Source organism: Squalius cephalus (assembly GCF_949319135.1).
Source record: "Squalius cephalus genome assembly, chromosome: 7".
Taxonomy (NCBI): Eukaryota; Metazoa; Chordata; class Actinopteri; order Cypriniformes; family Leuciscidae; genus Squalius; species Squalius cephalus.
This window is the reverse complement of record NC_137128.1, coordinates 45,524,728-45,544,906: the sequence shown is the minus strand read 5'-3', so window position 1 is coordinate 45,544,906 and position 20,179 is coordinate 45,524,728. Positions and strand designations below refer to the sequence as shown.

The 20,179-nt window shown below is 38.0% G+C and overlaps 1 protein-coding gene across 3 annotated transcripts in view; it reads left to right on the top strand.

Annotated features, from left to right (window-relative positions):
• Positions 1-20,179, top strand: part of ncana (neurocan a) — a 91,684-nt gene that overhangs the window by 11,184 nt on the left and 60,321 nt on the right. For all 3 annotated transcript variants that reach the window (XM_079876418.1, XM_079876419.1, XM_079876417.1), the window contains exon 2: positions 18,675-18,742. In XM_079876418.1, the coding sequence (XP_079732544.1) occupies positions 18,676-18,742 (67 nt within the window). In that variant the 5' untranslated portion in view covers position 18,675. The remainder of the gene's footprint in view (positions 1-18,674; positions 18,743-20,179) is intronic.

Here is a 20,179-nt window from a genome sequence, read left to right as displayed (position 1 = left end):
AGGTCTCTTTGAAAGTTTTAAAGCAGTCTTTTAGTGCCGCATCATAACGGTCGCGTCCGTAATGGAGAACTGTCACGTAACATTGTTTTTTCCTCATAAATGCGAACACTAAAAAATAAAAGACTTTTTAAAAAAGACAACCATCCACAACTTTATAACACTCCAGGCAAAGTAGCCTACCTCTTTTTGGTCAACATCCTCCTTTTTGTTGCCGAAATAGTTCCAAATAGCTGATTTTGACGTACGAAATCATAACTTTTTTGCGGCGGATCCTCTTCGTCGTCCATTTTTAGCTACAGGATTGCCAGTGAATGTTGGCTGTGAGCGGTGAGCAGCGGCACAGCGAACCAATCACTGTGCAGGAACGCGGAACGTGCAAATGTCACCGCAGCAACAAGCCATAGCCTACAACAAACTCGTGTTTACTGTGTTCTACCGTTCTTTTAATACACCATGGGTGCTACTAACCTTCACATCGCATGTTCCGGCGATGTGACTATCGCTCATTCGCACATCGCGATGTCGATGTTAAAACAGAATATCGTTCAGCCCTAGTGTGTATCACTGAAACTACTGGACATTAATCTACATGTGATGAGTGTGTGTGTGTGTAACACTGAAACTACTGGACATTATTAATCTACATGTGATGAGTGTGTGAGTGTGTGTATCACTGAAACTGCTGGACATTAATCTACACGTGATGAGTGTGTGTGTGTGTGTGTGTGTGTGTGTATCACTGAAACTACTGGACATTAATCTACACGTGATGAGTGTGTGTGTGTGTGTGTGTGTGTATCACTGAAACTACTGGACATTAATCTACACGTGATGAGTGTGTGTGTGTGTGTGTGTGTGTGTATCACTGAAACTGCTGGACATTAATCTACATGATGAGTGTGTGTGTGTGTGTATCACTGAAACTACTGGACATTAATCTACATGTGATGAGTGTGTGAGTGTGTGAGTGTGTGAGTGTGTGTGTGTGTGTGTGTGTGTGTATCACTGAAACTACTGGACATTAATCTACATGTGATGAGTGTGAGTGTGTGTATCACTGAAACTACTGGACATTAATCTACATGTGATGAGTGTGTGAGTGTGTGTGTGTGTGTCACTGAAACTACTGGACATTAATCTACATGTGATGAGTGTGTGAGTGTGTGTGTGTGTGTGTGTGTATCACTGAAACTGCTGGACATTAATCTACATGTGATGAGTGTGTGTATCACTGAAACTACTGGACATTAATCTACATGTGATGAGTGTGTGAGTGTGTGTGTGTGTGTGTGTGTGTGTGTGTGTGTGTGTGTGTGTGTGTGTGTGTGTGTATCACTGAAACTGCTGGACATTAATCTACATGTGATGAGTGTGTGTGTGTGTGTGTGTATCACTGAAACTGCTGGACATTAATCTACATGTGATGAGTGTGTGTATCACTGAAACTACTGGACATTAATCTACATGTGATGAGTGTGTGAGTGTGTGTGTGAATGTAATCTGGGATGTACTACATCCGGCATGTTGTCACTGTCATGTGACCTATGGAATCATTTCCGAAGCATTACTGTCATTCACAAACCCAAGAATGTGTTTGTGGGAATATTAATTACTTGCGTTTGTCTGTGTCCTTATAATGCGCTTGTCTTGTTAATGTCTTTACATGAATTACCTGTCAGATCTTCATTATTAATGATGAGTTGAGAAGTGTTTAGTCGTTGTTCAGACATGAGTGCTTCCTTCTTGTTGATGTAATGTTACTTCATGTGTGATCTGACTATGATACTGTGGCTTTACGCTGGTGAGAAACTTGATGTTGGTGTAATATAATGTGGTGGATTAATTCAAATGATTAAATAAATTAGACTTTAGACTTCAATCAAACTAGATAATTAAGATGTTACCATGTTACCTGACATTAGGTACAATAGTCATGTCTTCAGAAGGACTTATTTTTCCACATCATCCTAAGAAAAGAGGATTTTTGTTTATTATTATTATTATTGCTCGAGAATATACAGAAATTTCCACAGAGGTAACGCTTTACTTAAAGCCTATATTTGCAGATTCCTTGTTTCATCTGAATGTGTTTTAATGCATTTTACTTTCTAAAGGTGTGACATTTAATGGAGAAGTGTTATAATGTATTAAACTGTGGTTATAATTATTCAGGAGATCATAAGGTGCATTACAAGGCATAATTAATGCATCAAAATACTTCTATAATGCACTCTTATAATGCTTTTATAATGAGCAAAAATATGAATGCTTTAAAAAATACTTTTATAATGCAGTATATAAGGCTATGTGTATGTTATGCACACACAATCAATTTCAAGACTAATTCCTTGTCAATAAATTACATTCTGATGAAGAGCATTACACTGAAACAATCTTCATTTGTATGCATTTACAATTGCAGTTTAGTATCTCTGGATGTCTTTTACATGCATTGATAATGACTTCCACTAATGTAAACCCCATTTCACAAGAACAGGAACCTGCTATTATTCTGTGTTTAACTGTCTCTCATCCAGCGGTCCGCAGGAGGTCTCCCAGCCCCCCTCCAGCCCCCCTCCAGCCCCCCTCACGCCTGTTAATGAGAGGACCCGTCAAACAAAGGAAGGCGTCTCAGTGTCTCTGTGTTTATAGTCCGTTCTCCTCCTGACACCAGACAGACGCTCATATCAATGTGTGTTTGACATGTTTCTGAGGCAGATGTGTGCAAATGTGCTCATTAAATTAAACAGTAGTCATTTGGAAATTGCATGTAAATTTACTGTATTTATTGAACCAACTAAATCAGCATGAATATATGAAAAGGTTCAGATCAGATATTAAGCGTCTGTAAGTCCGCCAACAGAACAATGACACTTTTTACAATGGATGTATTAATAGTCTTGTTTTGCTATCTTTAGTAAATCATTTTAATGCCAGTTTTTTTTCTTTATTCAAAATGAACAGTCAGACTTGTTCTCCTCTTTAATGTCAATTTAACGCTAGTTATTCTTAAAATTTGCAATTAAAACAAATAAAATAATCTCAAATAACACTTATTTTTAATAATAATATTTAATAAATATACAAATAAAACATTTTCAGCCTTTATTATATGTAATTATCTAAACATGTGATTCTTCTTTTTAAGCAGACCTTAAAAAGCTTCAATAGAAACGTGTGAAGACGCAGAGTCGCATCGTTATCCATATGCAAAAGACAATAGAGGATTTTTTTCCTCCACGGTTAGTTTGAGTCTCCCGGTATTCCAGAGTAACCATGGCAACCAGACAGCCGGTTAACCCTCGGTGCGCCAGCCTGTTCCCCGTCAGATGCTCTGCACCTGCGACCGCTGGCTATATGAAGCTCATATCCACCGTGTGTAGAGTTATTGGTGTGGATAATGCTAAGTCTGACTATTAATCTGTCTGTCTCTCTGGATGCGTCGGCTGATCGGCCTCTGGCTTGAAGCTTCATTATCTCATGTTTCTCCTCCTTTCGAGGTGATCTTGTCTTGGGCTTTTGTTCTCGGCTGTGCTTCAGTAATTGGCCATGGACCGGTTATTGCCACTGGCGAGACTTTCATCTGTTTGTTCCTCTGTAAAGACGCATTTGTCTGAGATGAATTGGCCCCAGCTTAGCTGAGAATTTAAAACTGTGCTTAATCGATCTGCATTTTATTTTAGGCTATAGGCCTATTTGAATACTTCTGCTGCAAGAATACAAAACATGCATGTGTCACGTATTTAAAAAAAGCATGTATTGCATTCGCATTCCTGTGAAGTGTTTTAATTCATTTAGTCTATTATTGTTATTTTACTAATAAAGATTGCATATGTTGTTTGCTAGTGTAATGCATTGGGCTTCGTTCATAAAACACGAGCAAAATGAGTTTCTGTGTAAATCTTTCATACATGCAATCTTAATTTTTCACATTTAATTTAATGTGCCAATTAATGTAAGAATGGTTGTGCTTAACAGAAAAAATGTTTGTACTGAACATATACAGAATTCGTTCTGGCCATGTTTCATGACTGATTCACATTGTTTTAAAAAGGAGAAGTTTGTTCTCTACCTGAGCAGGGGTCATGTGATATTCATTTGGCTCTGAGTATAGCGTATTATTGAGCTCCACGATTCTGGAGAAACTGAGAATCAAAGTTCAAAGTTTCTTGCCATTTGCACAGGTACGTTTCAGTACAGGTACATTGGAATTCTTGTGCGTTTCTCAGAGTCAGGTTTTAAATTAATAAAAATATATATATATTTTAAGGTAGAGCAGAGAGCAACAAAACATTTTAAAAATGCAAAGAATGCAAAAAAAAAAGACTATATAAATAACCTTTCTAGTTTAAATAAATACACATTGTAATAGATGATAATAATATTGCACGTTGTAAAAACTCTAAATAAAATAAAATACTATTGCATTAATCATTACAATGATTAAAAACATGGAGTAGGGTACTTTTTGCCCTCCAGAGATCGCGATTCTCCCGCGATTCTGAACAGACAACTAAACAAAATCATTTATTTTACTAGTGTAATTTACTAGAGGTTCTGAAAAAATGTTAATTGCTGCAGACTATATTAAACATTTTTTAATTTTGAATATATATACATATATATATATATAATTTTTTTTTTTTTTTTTTTTTAATTCGGGTTGAATGAATGATTCAATGACTCATAAATACTTCACTTGTTTCATTAATGGATGAATCAGTGTTTTTGAACGAATCTCTTGAATGAATGATTCAATGACTCACTCATAAAGACTTCACTTGTTTAATTACTGGATGAATCAGTGTTTTTGAACGAATCTCTTGAATGAATGATTCAATGACAGACACATGTTTAACAGTCACTTGTCGCCACCTGCTGGTGTAACGATGTAATCAACACAATCTTTATTTGAAGTGTCTAATTACTTTCAAAAGGTTGGTTTGCTCTATTTTGATCGCTTCTATAGACATCAGTGTTTATATACGAACTATACTTTTTTATCCCAGTACTTCTGTGATCATTTGAATTATTGTAACAGAAATATTGTTTAATTGACAAAAAAGGTTTAATAAGCCAAATCGATGGCATTTAGGAAGCGTGGGTGTTTAATGATTAATCTTGGAGCTCCAGCATATTATTATAATAATTATTATACAGCAGATTTTCTGCATGTTTATCTGAATCTTGCAGACTGGAGATGTTTCATATACTCTGAGTCTGTGTAGTGTTGTAAACCCGTGTGATTTACACGCTGCTTTTGTTTATGTGCTCCTTTACTGAGGAAGATTTACGAGTCTCTTCATGCAGGGACAAATGCAGTCGTTCATCATCATCATCCTCACACCTGTTTGTTTTACATGTGTCAGGTGGTGTTCAGTGTCACATGATGCTCGATAATTGAGAGGATGAGACAGTATTGAATCCATTTCTGCATTGACTTTTTACAAGTGTATCTATTTACAGAGCAGTGTTAGTTTGGCATTGTTCGTAGCCAATACTATTATTGTCAGGGTTTCTACGTTTCCCAGTGTGTCTGATTATTGATTTCATTCATCTGTTCTGTCAATTATGTCATTAGTTCTCCTGATTATTCAAACCCTGTGTTTGTGTTCTCCCTCGTTCTCTGTCCGTCATGTCAATGCTGTTTCTCCTGAGTAGATTATTCTGTGCATTCATCGTGAGCTTCGATACCACGTTACGTGACAATTGTAGTGTTTATTAATATTTAGAGTTAAGTTTTATTTTATATTTTCAGTTTTCATCTAAATTTTAGTTAAAGTTTTGATTGTTTTGTTATGTACTTTACTAGTTTTAGTAATTTTAGTACCTCAGCTTAAACTCACTTAGTTGCCAAAGCAACATTTCTAATTTCCATTTGTTTTTTTAAGTTTACGTTGGGGATGCATGATATATCGGCCACCATATCTGTATCTGTCCCGATATCATCCTGTATTGAGCATAGTTTTACTCATTCCTGCAGATGCGAAACACCCAAAGTGCGTGCACATAAAGACAAGTATATCGGCTATATAAAACAGTATAATGGATCCGTGCGTCAGGTCTTAAAGGGACAGCAGCCTAATATACCGGCTGCCAAATTATGAGATAATATTACAGATATCTATATGGCAGTTTTCCCCATGGTATCGATGTAAAAATTGTGGCCAGTGAAAATACTGAGTGGCCAGTAACTTTGGAAAACAGTGAACGGTGAGCAAAAGAGTGCATGTCAAGCCCTGGATATATGCGTGAGATGTGTGGTTTGTCTTTCTCACGGGTGGTTTTGACTCCCACAGACTTTCCTGCATGTAAATGTCAGTGCTGCTCCAGAACCGGATTAGATTTGAACTAGTTTGATTAGGAGAGACACTTCATTCGGATGTGTGTGGGCTTGTGAGATGAGAAACACTTTCACTCACTCTGACTGTCTGAGACAGATCTGCAAACAGAGGCAGTGTGTGATAAACAGATGGAATGGGAAATGCATGTGTGTTAGCATATGTGTTAGTTAGGGTAACCATATTGACAAATGCATTCACAACCTTGCAACTATGTTCTTATTGTACTTTAATACATAAACTAATACATCCTTTCCATTCAACGTTTGGCCCGCAACAATAGAATAATATAAAAAAAAGTAATAATAGTTTAGCAACATGTCACTGTTTCTTTTCATGGCCATAGGTTGAAATAAAATAAAATATCTACTACACTATTTCAGTAAATATACTTTCAATCCTCCTGATGTTCTCTTGTATACTTTTCCTATGTGGGCTTCTAGGTCGCCAGCACCTTTATTTAACCCTGACACGTAATGCCAGCTTTGCAGGTCATGCATTCTGCTTCACACAGATCCCGACCGAGACGAAAACACGGGATCTTTGAATCTCATTCATCTAAATGAACAAATCTTTTTTCGAGTCATTTCGTTCATTTCGTTCATTTCAGCAGAATGTATTTAAAATGGTACATGTTAGCCAAATTCCCCAAACACATCAAATGTTGATTTAGCATTTAGAATAAAAAAAAAAAATTGCAATGCAAGGAAAAGGCCAAATTATGAGAAACAGAAACGATTCATTAATTTATCTTGGTCTTCAGGCTATGTGTTAGTTTACCTCACCTCCAGAAACTGTTCGTTCATCCCGTGACATCCTCATAAGCTGAGCTATGCTGTCGGTACCGGATACAGAAATGAGATGGGCTACAGGACAATAGGCAAGAAGCTTGGTGAGAAGGCAACAACTGTTGGCGCAATTATTAAAAAATGGAAGAAGTTCAAGATGACGGTCAATATCACCTCGTGGGGCATCAATGATCATGAGGAAGGTGAGGGATCAGCCCAGAACTACACGGCAGGACCTGGTCAATGACCTGAAGAGAGCTGGGACCACAGTCTCAAAGAAAACCCTTAGTAACGCACTACACCGTCATGGATTAAAATCCTGCAGCGCACGCAAGGTCCCCCTGCTCAAGCCAGCGCATGTCCAGGCCCGTCTGAAGTTTGCCAATGACCATCTGGATGATCCAGAGGAGGAATGGGAGAAGGTCATGTGGTCTGATGAGACAAAAATAGAGCTTTTTGGTCTAAGCTCCACTCGCCGTGTTTGGAGGAAGAAGAATGATGAGTACCATCCCAAGAACACCAGCCCAACCGTGAAGCATGGAGGTGGAAACACCATTCTTTGGGGATGCTTTTCTGCAAAGAGGACAGGACGACTGCACCGTATTGAGGGGAGGATGGATGGGGCCATGTATCGCGAGATCTTGGCCAACAACCTCCTTCCCTCAGTAAGAGCATTGAAGATGGGTCGTGGCTGGGTCTTCCAGCATGACAACGACCCGAAACACACAGCCAGGGCAACTAAGGAGTGGCTCCGTAAGAAGTATCTCAAGGTCCTGGAGTGGCCTAGCCAATTTCCAGACCTGAACCCAATAGAAAATCTTTGGAGGGACCTGAAAGTCTGTATTGCCCAGCGACAGCCCCGAAACCTGAAGGATCTGGAGAAGGTCTGTATGGAGGAGTGGGCCAGAATCCCTGCAGTGTGTGCAAACCTGGTCAAGAACTACAGGAAACGTATGATCTCTGTAATTGCAAACAAAGGTTTCTGTACCAAATATTAAGTTCTGCATGTATCAAATACTTATATCATGCAATAAAATGCAAATTAATTACTTAAAAATCATACAATGTGATTTTCTGGATTTTTGTTTTAGATTCCGTCACTCAAAGTTGAAGTGTACCTATGATACAAATTACATACTTCTACATGCTTTGTAAGTGGGAAAACCTGCAAAATCGGCAGTGTATCAAATACTTGTTCTCCCCACTGTATATGAAAATGTAGTTTGACTCTGGAGAGTTTGATGGCATTCTGACTCTGAAACCTCCTGAGGTGTGTTGTGTTAGAGGTTATTTGTTGTTGTAATGTCTCCGTCCCTCTTTGAGGCTGTAGAGGCATTCGAGTGGAGCGAAATGCTCATTATCTCTCATTATCTCTCATTATCTTCTCTCAGATGTGCTGATGAGCTGCACAAGCCCATTAGAATTACACCGAGGCTGAAAACATCTCAGAGCGAAACTCTTTGACCACATCAGTGAATCTGTGCTCGTCACGGCCGCGCTCACACTGATCTGCATTACTTAGCGACCCATTTGAAACTGTATATTCTGCACAAATAGCATTAGCATGTTGCTATGCTGAGTATGTAATAACCTAATATGCAAAAAATGCAACATGCAGTTTTTTGTTTACTATGCATTTTTATGCATATTTACATCTTTATGCAATAATTATGTTTACTAAGGATGCAATAATCTAAAATGCATAAAAATACACCATAAAGAATTATTGTGTAAAATAATCCTCTTTTATAGAGACTGAAGCAGTTATTTTAATAATATTGATATGCTATTATAGTAATTATGTTTTCATTTTAATATTAGTTTAAGTTAGAGTCATTTTGTAATGTGCTTTTGTCATTTCTTTTAACACATATTTCAACAAGTTTTTTTTATATATATTTTTTTATTTTGCTTTAATTTATTTATATTTCAGTTTTACTAATTTTAGTACTTAAACTTAAAATTATTTTATTTCATTTATTTGCCAAAGCAACATTTGTAATTTTCATTTAGGGTTTTCCATCTAATATTTATATTTGAATTTAGTTCAGCTTTATTTCAGGTAACGAACAACATTACATTACGAACATTACAACACTGGATTGAACTATTTCTATTGATACTTTTGAATGAATTGAATTAAATACAAGGAGGATATTAAAGAGGTGAAGCACTAAACAGGTACAAAGTGTGCTTTAGTGAATAAATAAAATTGATATGTAAATTAAAAACATCTAAATAAATGCATTTTGAAGAGGCAAAATAGTTTGAGTAAAATGTTTTAGAGTTTATAGAGTGGTTTCATTTGGTTTGAATTCTAGATTTTAGATTATAATGATTCCAGAAACTAGTGATTCTGGATAAATTGAGAATCACATTTATTTTATTTTTTTCAAACAGATCGCGATTCTCCCATGATTCTGAACAAACTAAACAAAATAAATGTAATTTACTAGAGGTTCTAACAAAATGTAAATTGCAGTCTATTTAAAAAGTTAAATAAATCGGAATGAATTGTTTAAAAAATCAGGTTAAATGAATGATTCATTGGGCCCTATCTTGCACCCAGCACAAGTGACTTTGTACACCAACGCATGTATCATTCCTGTTTTGCACCCGCGCAAAGCGGACTTTTCCCTCCACAGACGCACGTCGGTAAATTAGGGAATGAACTTGCGCTCCCGGGGGCGGTTCAGTGAAAAGAGGAGGCGTGTTCCAGAGCAAACGTTCCCTGGTGCTATTTTGCAGTTTCAGAAAACAATTCCGCCGCTGACTTTAGACGAGGTTTTTCCTGGTCAGTGGCGGAATTGTTTTCTGAAACTGCAAAATAGCACCAGGGAACGTTTTCAGTGGCGCGTTTTCACCACACGTGTTTTCAGTGGCGTGTTATTCAGATGCTATTTTAAGGGCGCATGCTTGGCCATAATGTAGCGTGTGCACAACGCTCATACACTTTGCTTCTCTCATCTACACACAGACGCAGCAGTTCCCATTTTTGCAAACCATACATAATTAAAAGGAAAAATATTACCACACGAGGGAAATCATTGTGGTGTCCATGAAGATGTGAAAAAATAGGCATAAATCTAAAATCTAAATTTCCTGGGCCCAGTTTTTCAAAAAATGTAATCTGGATCAAATTGATCCGGATTTGGAAATCCCATGTTTTGCTATACTGATCCTGATATCACCTGATCCATTTTACTTTTATGCCAGTTTTTTAAAGGAACCTTGGATTGGATCACTGTGATCCAAATACCAAATTTCAGGATTACCAAATCCTGTTTACTAGAGCCTTCGATGGAACCAACAGTGTAGCCTACTGGCTTAGCAAAGAACAACAGTTGGCAAAACACCGGTGGCCACAAATAACCATTGTTTATTTTAATTTTAAGAAACAGAAACACTGTAATAAACAGAAACATTTTACTTTCCTTATTTTGTTATAATGTGAAATTGTAGATTTTTTTGTTTTACCATATCTCATTAGATGTGACATGCTTCATATATGCTTCAAATATGAAGAAATGTATATATCATCAGTAAACACTGATTTTGTGATCATTCACTTAAAAAAAAAAAACTCTTTGGTTTTATTTGGTTCGAAAAATCACAACTGAATCCACCCTTCTGATGGGATCAGGATAATCCTGTTTTTTTGGATCAAATAGATCCAAAACCGATTTCAAAGTTCTGAAAAACCCAAAGGGCAGGTTTGATCCAGATCAAATGTAAGATCGGATTACATGCTCTGATCTTAGTTCAGAATCTCTCTTTTGCTTTTGAAAAACCCATTTCCAAGATTTGATCCAATCCGTGATCCGAAATCCCACTGGATTACTTTTGAAAAACTGGGCCCTGGCGTGCGTCTGGCAAATCCGCCGTTATAATTGCAATCTGCCGTGGAACAAGCGCGCCTGCTTTTAAAGGCAATGTGAGATGACGCTCTGATTGGTTTATTTCATGTGACGCCCAAACCACACCTATGAGTAATGAAGCTACTTCAGACCAACCCATTTTAGGTTTGCATCGGGCGCAAGAGTCATTTATCCCGCCGGTATAATAGCAACAGAGCCTGAGATCCGCCCACAAAGTTACTTGCGTTTCGCGTTTGATACTTGCGTTTCAGATCGTTAAAATACGGCCCAATGACTCTTATAAATCCTTCACTCGTTTCATTACTGGATGAATCAGCATTTTTGAACGAATCTCTTGAATGAATGATTCAGTGAAAAACACATTTTTAACAGTCACTTGTCGCCACCTACTGGTGTAACGATATAATTGATACAATCTTTATTTGAAGCGTCAAGTTACATCAGTGTTAATTATCCGAACCATATACTTTTATCTCAGTACTTCCTGTGAAAAAAATTAATTTGTAACACTGAAATAATGATATTGTGTGGTTGAAAAGAAGCTGTTTGTGAAGCTGTTTCATAATGGTGTGATTTTGTCAAAGGTTTAATAGACACAGGTGAATCATTGTCATCTAGGAATAAGATCGTATGGGTGTTTGAATTGAGATCATGATCTTTTAGTGATTAATCCTGCAGCTCTATGATTTACCCTGCTATATATCTATATATCTATCCTCACATCTGTCCTCATTCCTTCAGACATCCGGCACTGAGTCTGGACTCACAAAAACCAGCCAAACACCAACAGCAAGAAGCAGCAGCAACAGCCAATTACTGCAGCTCACACACACACACACACACACACACACACACACCAGCCGCAGACGCCTGACCGCATCATTGTCAGCCATGTCTCACTTTGATGAAGTCACACGGGGAGGGAGCCGCTGGTGCTGGGTTTGAGCTGTGGGTGTTTTGGATGTAGAAGCGGAGGACTGGAAAACAGAAGCTGATTTAATCAGAAAATGCCAAGTGGAATTAAGAGCCACTGAATCCATCACAAATATTAGAAATGCAAAGCCTTTGGGCTTTAAATTCACTTGACAAAGACGCTCAGGCTTTGGCTGACGAGGGTTTAACTAGTCTGAGCATTGGATTGTGTTAAAGCAGTGTTTGATTCATGATGGTGAGGGACTTGAGAAACTGTCAGTCGTGTCTGAGCTCAAACTCAAACTAAATAAAGGCCTTTTTCATTTTCAGCTTTGAAGACGACCTATTATGCCCTTTTACAAAGTCTTGATGTTGTTTTCAGGCTCTACTAGAACAGGTTTTCCAGCTTGAATGTTGATTATTCTCCTCATATTCTCCATTGTTGCGGCTCCTCTCTTCCCAGTCTGTCAGTAACGCTCTGTTTACTTCCTGTCTCTATGAAGCCCCTCCTCCTGAAAAGCACACTGTGCTCTGATTGGTCAGCTGGAGCAGTGTGTTGTGATTGGTCGAGCGCTTCGAGTGTGTTTGGGAAATGTCCCGCCCCTTACCATATCCGCCAGTTTAACACACTACTGACTAACTCAACCAGGCCCCGCCCCTTTATTCTGCGTATGAATTATTATAATGAGGAATATTGTGACGTGTTCGTTCCCGGAAGAAACTCAAGACTACAATGGAGGCGTTTCAGGAGTTCAGAAACACTGACACTGATATAGAGAAGAACTCAGCAACATTACACACTAAAGAAAGATGAACATGGAAAAAAGCATAATAGGTCCTCTTTAACTCGCATTTGCATGTTTAAAACTTCTTACATCGACACACCACTTGTCTGATTTACTTTGCTGGCCTCTTTTTCTAGATTTGCATCTTAAGAACCATCCAAATTATGTAAAGTTTGTTATTACTTGTCAGTTACAGGTGAGTTTATCTGATATATTTGATTCCACAATAATAGACCAGTTTGGAAGAATCACAAATAATTGCACAGCTGTTTCAGTGCACAAATGACTGGAGGACAATGAAGAAAAGATGAATGCAATGAACCTGCAATGGGAGATATAAATAAAACAAAGATTAATGAGGTTCGTTTTACAAGAATATACAATTTCAGTCTTTCTACTTAAAAAATCACATTTAACTCAGTGTTACTTGACATTTCATAGTAATTATTTGTGAAATTTCTGAGTGAAAATTGTTTCAAAGTAAATCCTACATCAATGTAGGATTTTTTTATTATATATATTCATTGTTTCATTAAAGTATTTATGTGCATGACTTTCATATCGCTTTCCACCGTTCTCTAGATCATGAAGGTTGCAATATAAATGTTAAAACTAAAAGTCACAGTGATTTTTGTTTGTTATTCTCTATTTAAAATGTCACATTATATTGATTTTATTCACTCTGACTCATTTTTAAAGTTCCTTTCCGTTCTTCTTCATAAGATGCAGATGAAGTCGGCTCAAAAAACAAAACGAAAAACACTCATTGCATTTATAATCACATAAAGTGACTCAACTGACATTTCAAACTAAATATCACTGATATCTTTGTAAGTCTGACATATAACTTGTTTTGCAAGCTGTCAGTCAGATGTTTTTATCTTTTTTTTTTTTTTGCTCAGATGTTGCTTTTTCACAGCTCAGGTATTAAAATCAAAAGAGATAGAAATAAAAAGAGAAATAACACACACACACACACTTGGAATCACACACACGCACTCACACACACATACTCACACACTCAGACACACACACACACACACACACACTCACACACACACACACACACACACACACACACACACACACACACTTACTCACTCACTCACAAAAGATTTTTTCATCTACTCATGCTGGAAATCCAGTGCTTAGTTCTTCTTTGCCGTATCAACCTTGTAAACACAAGTTTATTTCCAGGCGGGCTGATAAGAAACCCGTGTGTTTGCTGTATTTGTGCATGAAACGGTCAGTAAACACACTACAGGCTACTATCCCGCTTTGATACGTCCCATAAACACACAGTTCTGCTCGCCGTTTGCTTATCATAAATGCTGCAGTTCCAGTATCATTATTGGTCAAGTCAAGTCACCCTTCATTTATACAGCGCTTTTACAGTTTTTTCCAATTGCTAACACACAATTTTGCAAACTAGGCTGGTTTTATCAAAATACTTAACACAATTCACAAAACCACACACCCAAACTGCAAAACACTGAATATATCCTGCAAAATGAAGCACTGCAACCAAAACTATCAAAATCAGACTTTTGCACGAGATGGCACACACTTCATTCATATTAGCAGATTTTTGTCTACAACTACACACTGTTGTGCATAATGAAGAGCACTCTCATCTTTAGTATGCTTTGCCATAATACTAAAATAGTTCAAATTTTAGAAAATTATTCTGATTGTTCACATGCACAGAAATATTTGCAGATACACACACACATGCTGTTGAAACATTTATGTTTTTATTTTTCACAGTTCAACATACGCACAGCAGAAATATTTACACTGGACTGAACACAAATATGCTCACAAAAAAACAATAAACTGAAAAAGATTGAAGTGTTACAGTTAAGCATTGAGGTGTTTGGTCAGGTGACACATGTATCGGCCAATCAGATCATGGAGTGTAATTTTGAATGGCAGTGTTTTGAAATGGCAAACATGTGACTTTATGTCAGATTGTTGTGTGTTATGCAGAGAACCGTGTTCAGTGTGTTTAAAAAGTGCCGTTTTGAATTGCAAAATGTGTGTAAAGCAGAAAATGTGTTCAGACTTTTGTAGACTTGACAAGAGGTTTTGCTCTGTGTGTGTCAGTGTAAATAACTGTGCTGTGCATGTCATTTTAGTGTGTTAGCAATTGGAAAAAACTGTAACAATATAGATTGTTTCAAAGCAGCTTTACAGTGATAATAGGAAATTACAGTAACAGAGATTGTTTTGGCTTTACAGCCGCTCTAGAATAAAGTTATTGTCCAGCTAAAGTTAGTTTTTGATTGGTTAAAGTCGCGCTCTTGAATCGGCCTCAGCTGTGTCTCTAGTTACCGCTGTAAATAGCTCAGCTAACCGATGCGAGCTAAATCACCTCAGACAAAAACGCTGCTGAATCTTTCAGGAATTGTAATGCTAAACGCCTGGAGCTGCAGCGAGTCTGAGTTTACAGTCAAGAGAATAGCTGTTCACTCGCTCAGAAACTCATCTGACGTTTCAATGCTCAAGCTGAGCTGGTGCACGACCTTCCCATGCCTGTAAATAAGTCTTCAATCCCTCTTTTATTTGCGTCTTTCTCTCTATCTGGTTGTGTTTGGCTCTTAAATGCTGGGTGGATTCTGTAGGCATGAGTTGGCACATATTCTCGCCCTCTCTCTCTCCATTTTTCCCAGTGGGAGGTGCTGTTGGCAGAGTGTGTGTATGTGTGTGTGTGTGTGTAAAAGCTGTTGGCAGAGTTTCGGGATGCTGGTACCAGCTGGGAGAGATCAGGGAGCGAGTCCTCGCCGCATGCGACCACTTCACACTGACACCAGATTCACACACACTCGTGAACCTGCTGAGGCCTCCACATGCTCAGTCGTTACAACTCCATGATGTTGATGAGCCAGACAGCTTTCCTTAGCTAATTCATTGGCTTGGGTGTTTTGGGTGGTCGCTAGGGTGTTGCTAAGCAGTTACTAGGGTGTTCTGGGTGGTCGCTAGGGTTGTTTATAAGAAGCTACTAGAGGGTTCTGGGTGGTCATTAGGGTATTGCTATGTAGTTGTTATGGGGTTCTGGTTGGTAACTAGGGTGTTGCTTAGCAGGAACTAGGGTATTCTGGGTGGTCGCTAGGGCATTGCTAGGTGGTTGTTATGGGGTTCTGGTTGGTCGCTAGGATTTTGTTTAGCAGTTACTAGGGTGTTCTAGGTGGTCACTAGGGCATTTCTAGGTGGTTGGTCGCTAGGGTGTTGTTTAGCAGTTACCAGGGTGTTCTGGGTGGTTACTAGGGCATTGCTAGGTGGTTGTTATGGGGTTCTGGTTGGTTGCTAGGGTGTTACTTAGCAGTTACTAGGGTGTTCTGGGTGGTTGCTGGGGTCTTGCTAAGTTACTAGGTAGTACTGGATAGTTACTAGGGCATTGTTAGGTGGTTATGATGTTGCTAGGATGTTGAATAGCAGTTACTATGGTGTTCAGGGTGGTGACTATGACATTGCTAGGTGGTTGTTTGGTAGTTTTAGATGTTTTCTAGGGAGTTGCTTAGTTACTATGGCATTCTGGGTGGTTACTAGGGCATTGCTAGGTGATTGTTAGGGAGATTTAGATGTTTTCTAGGGAGCTGATTAGTTACTAGGGCATTCTGGGTGGTTACTAGGGGATTGCTAGGGGATTGTTAGGGGGTTCTGGGTGGTATCTAGGGCTGTTGATAAGTTACTGGGGGATCCAGGATAATTACTTGGGTATTGCTAGTTTGTTGTTGTTAGAGGGTTCTTGGTGGTCATTAGGGTGTTGCTAGGATCTTACTAAGAAGTTACTAGTAGGGTCTTATGGATGGTTACTAGGGCATTACTAGGTGATTGTTAGGGGGTTCTGGGTGATCACTAGGGTGTTGCTAAGCAGTTACTGGTGGTTATGGGTGGTCATTAGGGTGTTGTTAGGTGGTTGCTTGGGGTTCTGGGTGGTAGATATGGTGTTGCTAAGTTACTAGGTAGTTCTGGATATTTACTAGGGTATTGTTAGATAGTTGTTAGGGGCTCATGAGTGGTCACCAGGATATTTCTAAGCAGTTACTTGGAGGTTTTGGGTGGTCACAAGGTGTTGCTAGGTGATTTCCAAAGGTGTTACTAAGTTACTAGGTGGTATTGGATAGTTACTAGGGTATTTTTAGGTGGTTATGGTGTTTTTAGGGTGTTGCTTAGCAGTTATTATGTTCTGGGTGGTTACTATGACAATGCTAGGTGGTTGTTATGGAGTTTTGGATGTTTGCTAGGGAGTTGCTTAGTTACCAGGGCATTCTGGGTGGTTACTAGGGCATTGCTAGGGGATTGTTTGGGGGTTTCTAAGTGGTCACTAGGGCGTTGCTAAGTTACTAGGGGTGTTGGGTGGTTATTAGGGCATTGATATGGGGTTGTTAGGGGTTCTGGTTGGTTGGTAGGGTACTAGGGTGTTCTGGGGTTAATAGAGTATTGCCAAGTGGTTATTGAGGGTTTTGGGTGGTCTCTAAGGTGTTGATCAGCAGTTACTAGGGGGTTCTGGGTGGTTACTAGTGCCTTGCTAGGGGATTATTAGGGGTTCTGGGTGGTCTCTAGGGTGTTGCTAACTAAGCAGTTACTAAGGGTTCTGGGTCGTTAGGGCATTTGCTGGGTGGTTGATGGGATGTTATAGTTGGTTGCTAGGGAGATGATATGAACTTGACAGTGTTAGGTGGTTATTTGGGTGTTCTGAGTGGTTGTTAGGGCGTTGCTAAGCATTTACTGTGGTGTTCTTTGTAGCTACTAGGCTGTAGCTGGGTTGTGCTGCAGTGTGGGAGACGAGTATTAAATTTCTATCCGTGTTTCATTACACTTAAGAGAGACGGGCTACAAAGCAATTTTACAGAAGCCAGACATTTCCTGTCTGAGCAGGATTAGAGACGGCATGAAGGATACTAAAAGGCAGACCACCCACAGAGAGAGAGAGAGAGAGAGAGAGGAGAGGAGAAGTTCAGTAAAACAATGAAAGGATGAAGCGGCTTATTACTATTCTGAGAGTGTTTTGTTGGTGTGTCTGACGGGTGGCTAGTGCTGGATTACAAAAAAGAAACGTTCCTTACCAGCACCCTGCCACGACATTAATATTCATATTCTCATCTCCTTTATAAAGGACACACAGTCTGTCTAATAAACCTCTGTTTGTCATTTCCCATCCGCATGCTGTGTGTGTGTGATGACTTCACCGACTTTTGTGTTTCTCTTATATGTTTTTTTTTTCAAATATTAGTGCATTATAGTATTTAGTGTGCATGTGCGTGAAGGAAAGGTCAGGGTTTGTGTGATTTGTCAGCACATTTAGTGTATTTAAGTATTGTTAGAAGAAGGGTGGAGAGACATTTTAAAAGACAAAATCAAACATTTCATGTTAACCATAGTCAAAATTGATGTTTCTAACACAGTGAACTAGTATGCAAGACAAGGGCTGCGTCCGAAATCGCATACTCTCCTGAGTAGGTACTTATTTTGAAGAAGTATTTACTTCACGACCACTAAAAAAAGTATTTTCTATATAGTATGAATGTGTGTAGTAAGAATATAATCCGGATGTACTACATCTGTCATGATGTCATTATCATGTGACCTACCAGCGCTTCCCTGCCATTCATAAATCCTCTCCCGTGGCCTCATGGGAGAGTAAAGGTATACTAAGGGTTATATCCATCGTATGCACACTTCAGTAGTACTGTATGTACTATTTGCCTACACTTTTATGTGAATTCGGACATACTTCTTTTGTCACATACTGTTTTTCGCCTACTATATAGTAGGGAAGTGTGCGATTTCGGATTCAGCCAAGGTTTTATGCCCCGATGCTGTACTGTTTTAGTACACACTCAAAAGTGTTTACTTTCCCATTGTCAGTGAAGTACATGCTTTATCTGTGGGAATTGAGACGCAGCCAGTGTTGATTTTATAATTCTCACTGTCCTCTTCTCTGTGTTTGTTTTCTCTGTATCTCAGGATGTTGCGTGTGAGTGCTGGTGGGCTGCAGGTTCTGTCGGTTCTGCTGGTGTTTTCAGCGGGCTGTGGTGAGTTCTGGTTCACTCTTTCTCTCTCAAAAACATTCAAGACAAAACAGGGCCACACACAACAAGTAATGGGCCGCTCACACAGGACATGTTCTCGCATTCAAAAACAACATGACATGGCGTCAACAGATGCACAAGTCATAAACCTGTAAGACTTTATTTTTTTCTAGGGATGCACCAATTTTTGCTGATACCGATAACCGATAATGCTTTATATTTGAAAGCCGATAACCAATATATTGTCCGATAAATCTAAATCCAAATTTGTATATATAAGTTATATTATATTATATTATATTTATATAACTTATATAAACATTAACATATATCGGCTGATACCTATAACCGATAATTCTTTATATTTGAATGCTGATAATTAATATATTGTCCGATAAATCTAAATCCAAATTTTTATATATAATTTATATTATATAATATTGATATAATTCATATAAACATTAACATATATCGGCTGATACCTATAACCAATAATTCTTTATATTTGAATGCTGATCATTAATATATTGTCCAATAAATCTAAATCCAAATTTTTATATATAATTTATATTATATAATATTGATATAATTCATATAAACATTAACATATATCGTCTGATACCGATAACCGATAATTCTTTATATTTGAAAGCCGATAACCAATATATTGTCCGATAAATCTAAATCCAAATTTGTATATATAAGTTATATTATATTATATTATATTTATATAACTTATATAAACATTAACATATATCGTCTGATACCGATAACCGATAATTCTTTATATTTGAATGCTGATAATTAATATATTGTCGGATAAATCTAAATCCAAATTTTTATATATCATTTTTAGATTATATAACATTTATATAATTCATGTAAACATTAACATATATCGGTTGATACCGATATGGTGGCCGATATATCGCGCATCCCTACTTTTTTCAACACAACATAAAAATATATTTTGAAACATTTTGTGTTTTTGTTCATGCAATGAAAGTCATTGGGGTCCAATGTTGTTTGGACTTTTTTTTATAAGTTGCAAAGAAGAAAGCCATACAGGTTTGGAACGACATGAGGAAGTGTAAATGATGACGGAATGATAATTTTGGCTAAAATATCTCTTGAAGACCCCGTTATCCGCTGAGATTAACATTGAGTGTTCAACACTGAATAGAGGTGCTTCAAAACCTTTTATGATCTGATCATTTAAACCACGATCTAGTGTTACTTTTGTGCAGTCTTAGAATCGGTCCTGTGTCAAATGCCCTCGTTAGTTTTGTCATATCCTGTCAACCTTGTCCTGTTTTAGTTGATTAAGTCTGAGTATTTTGGTCTAGTTGTGGTCAATAAAAACGTATAATTTTAGTCATACTAAACTGTTGGTAACACTTTAGTATGGGGAACACATATTCACTAATAACTGTGACTTTT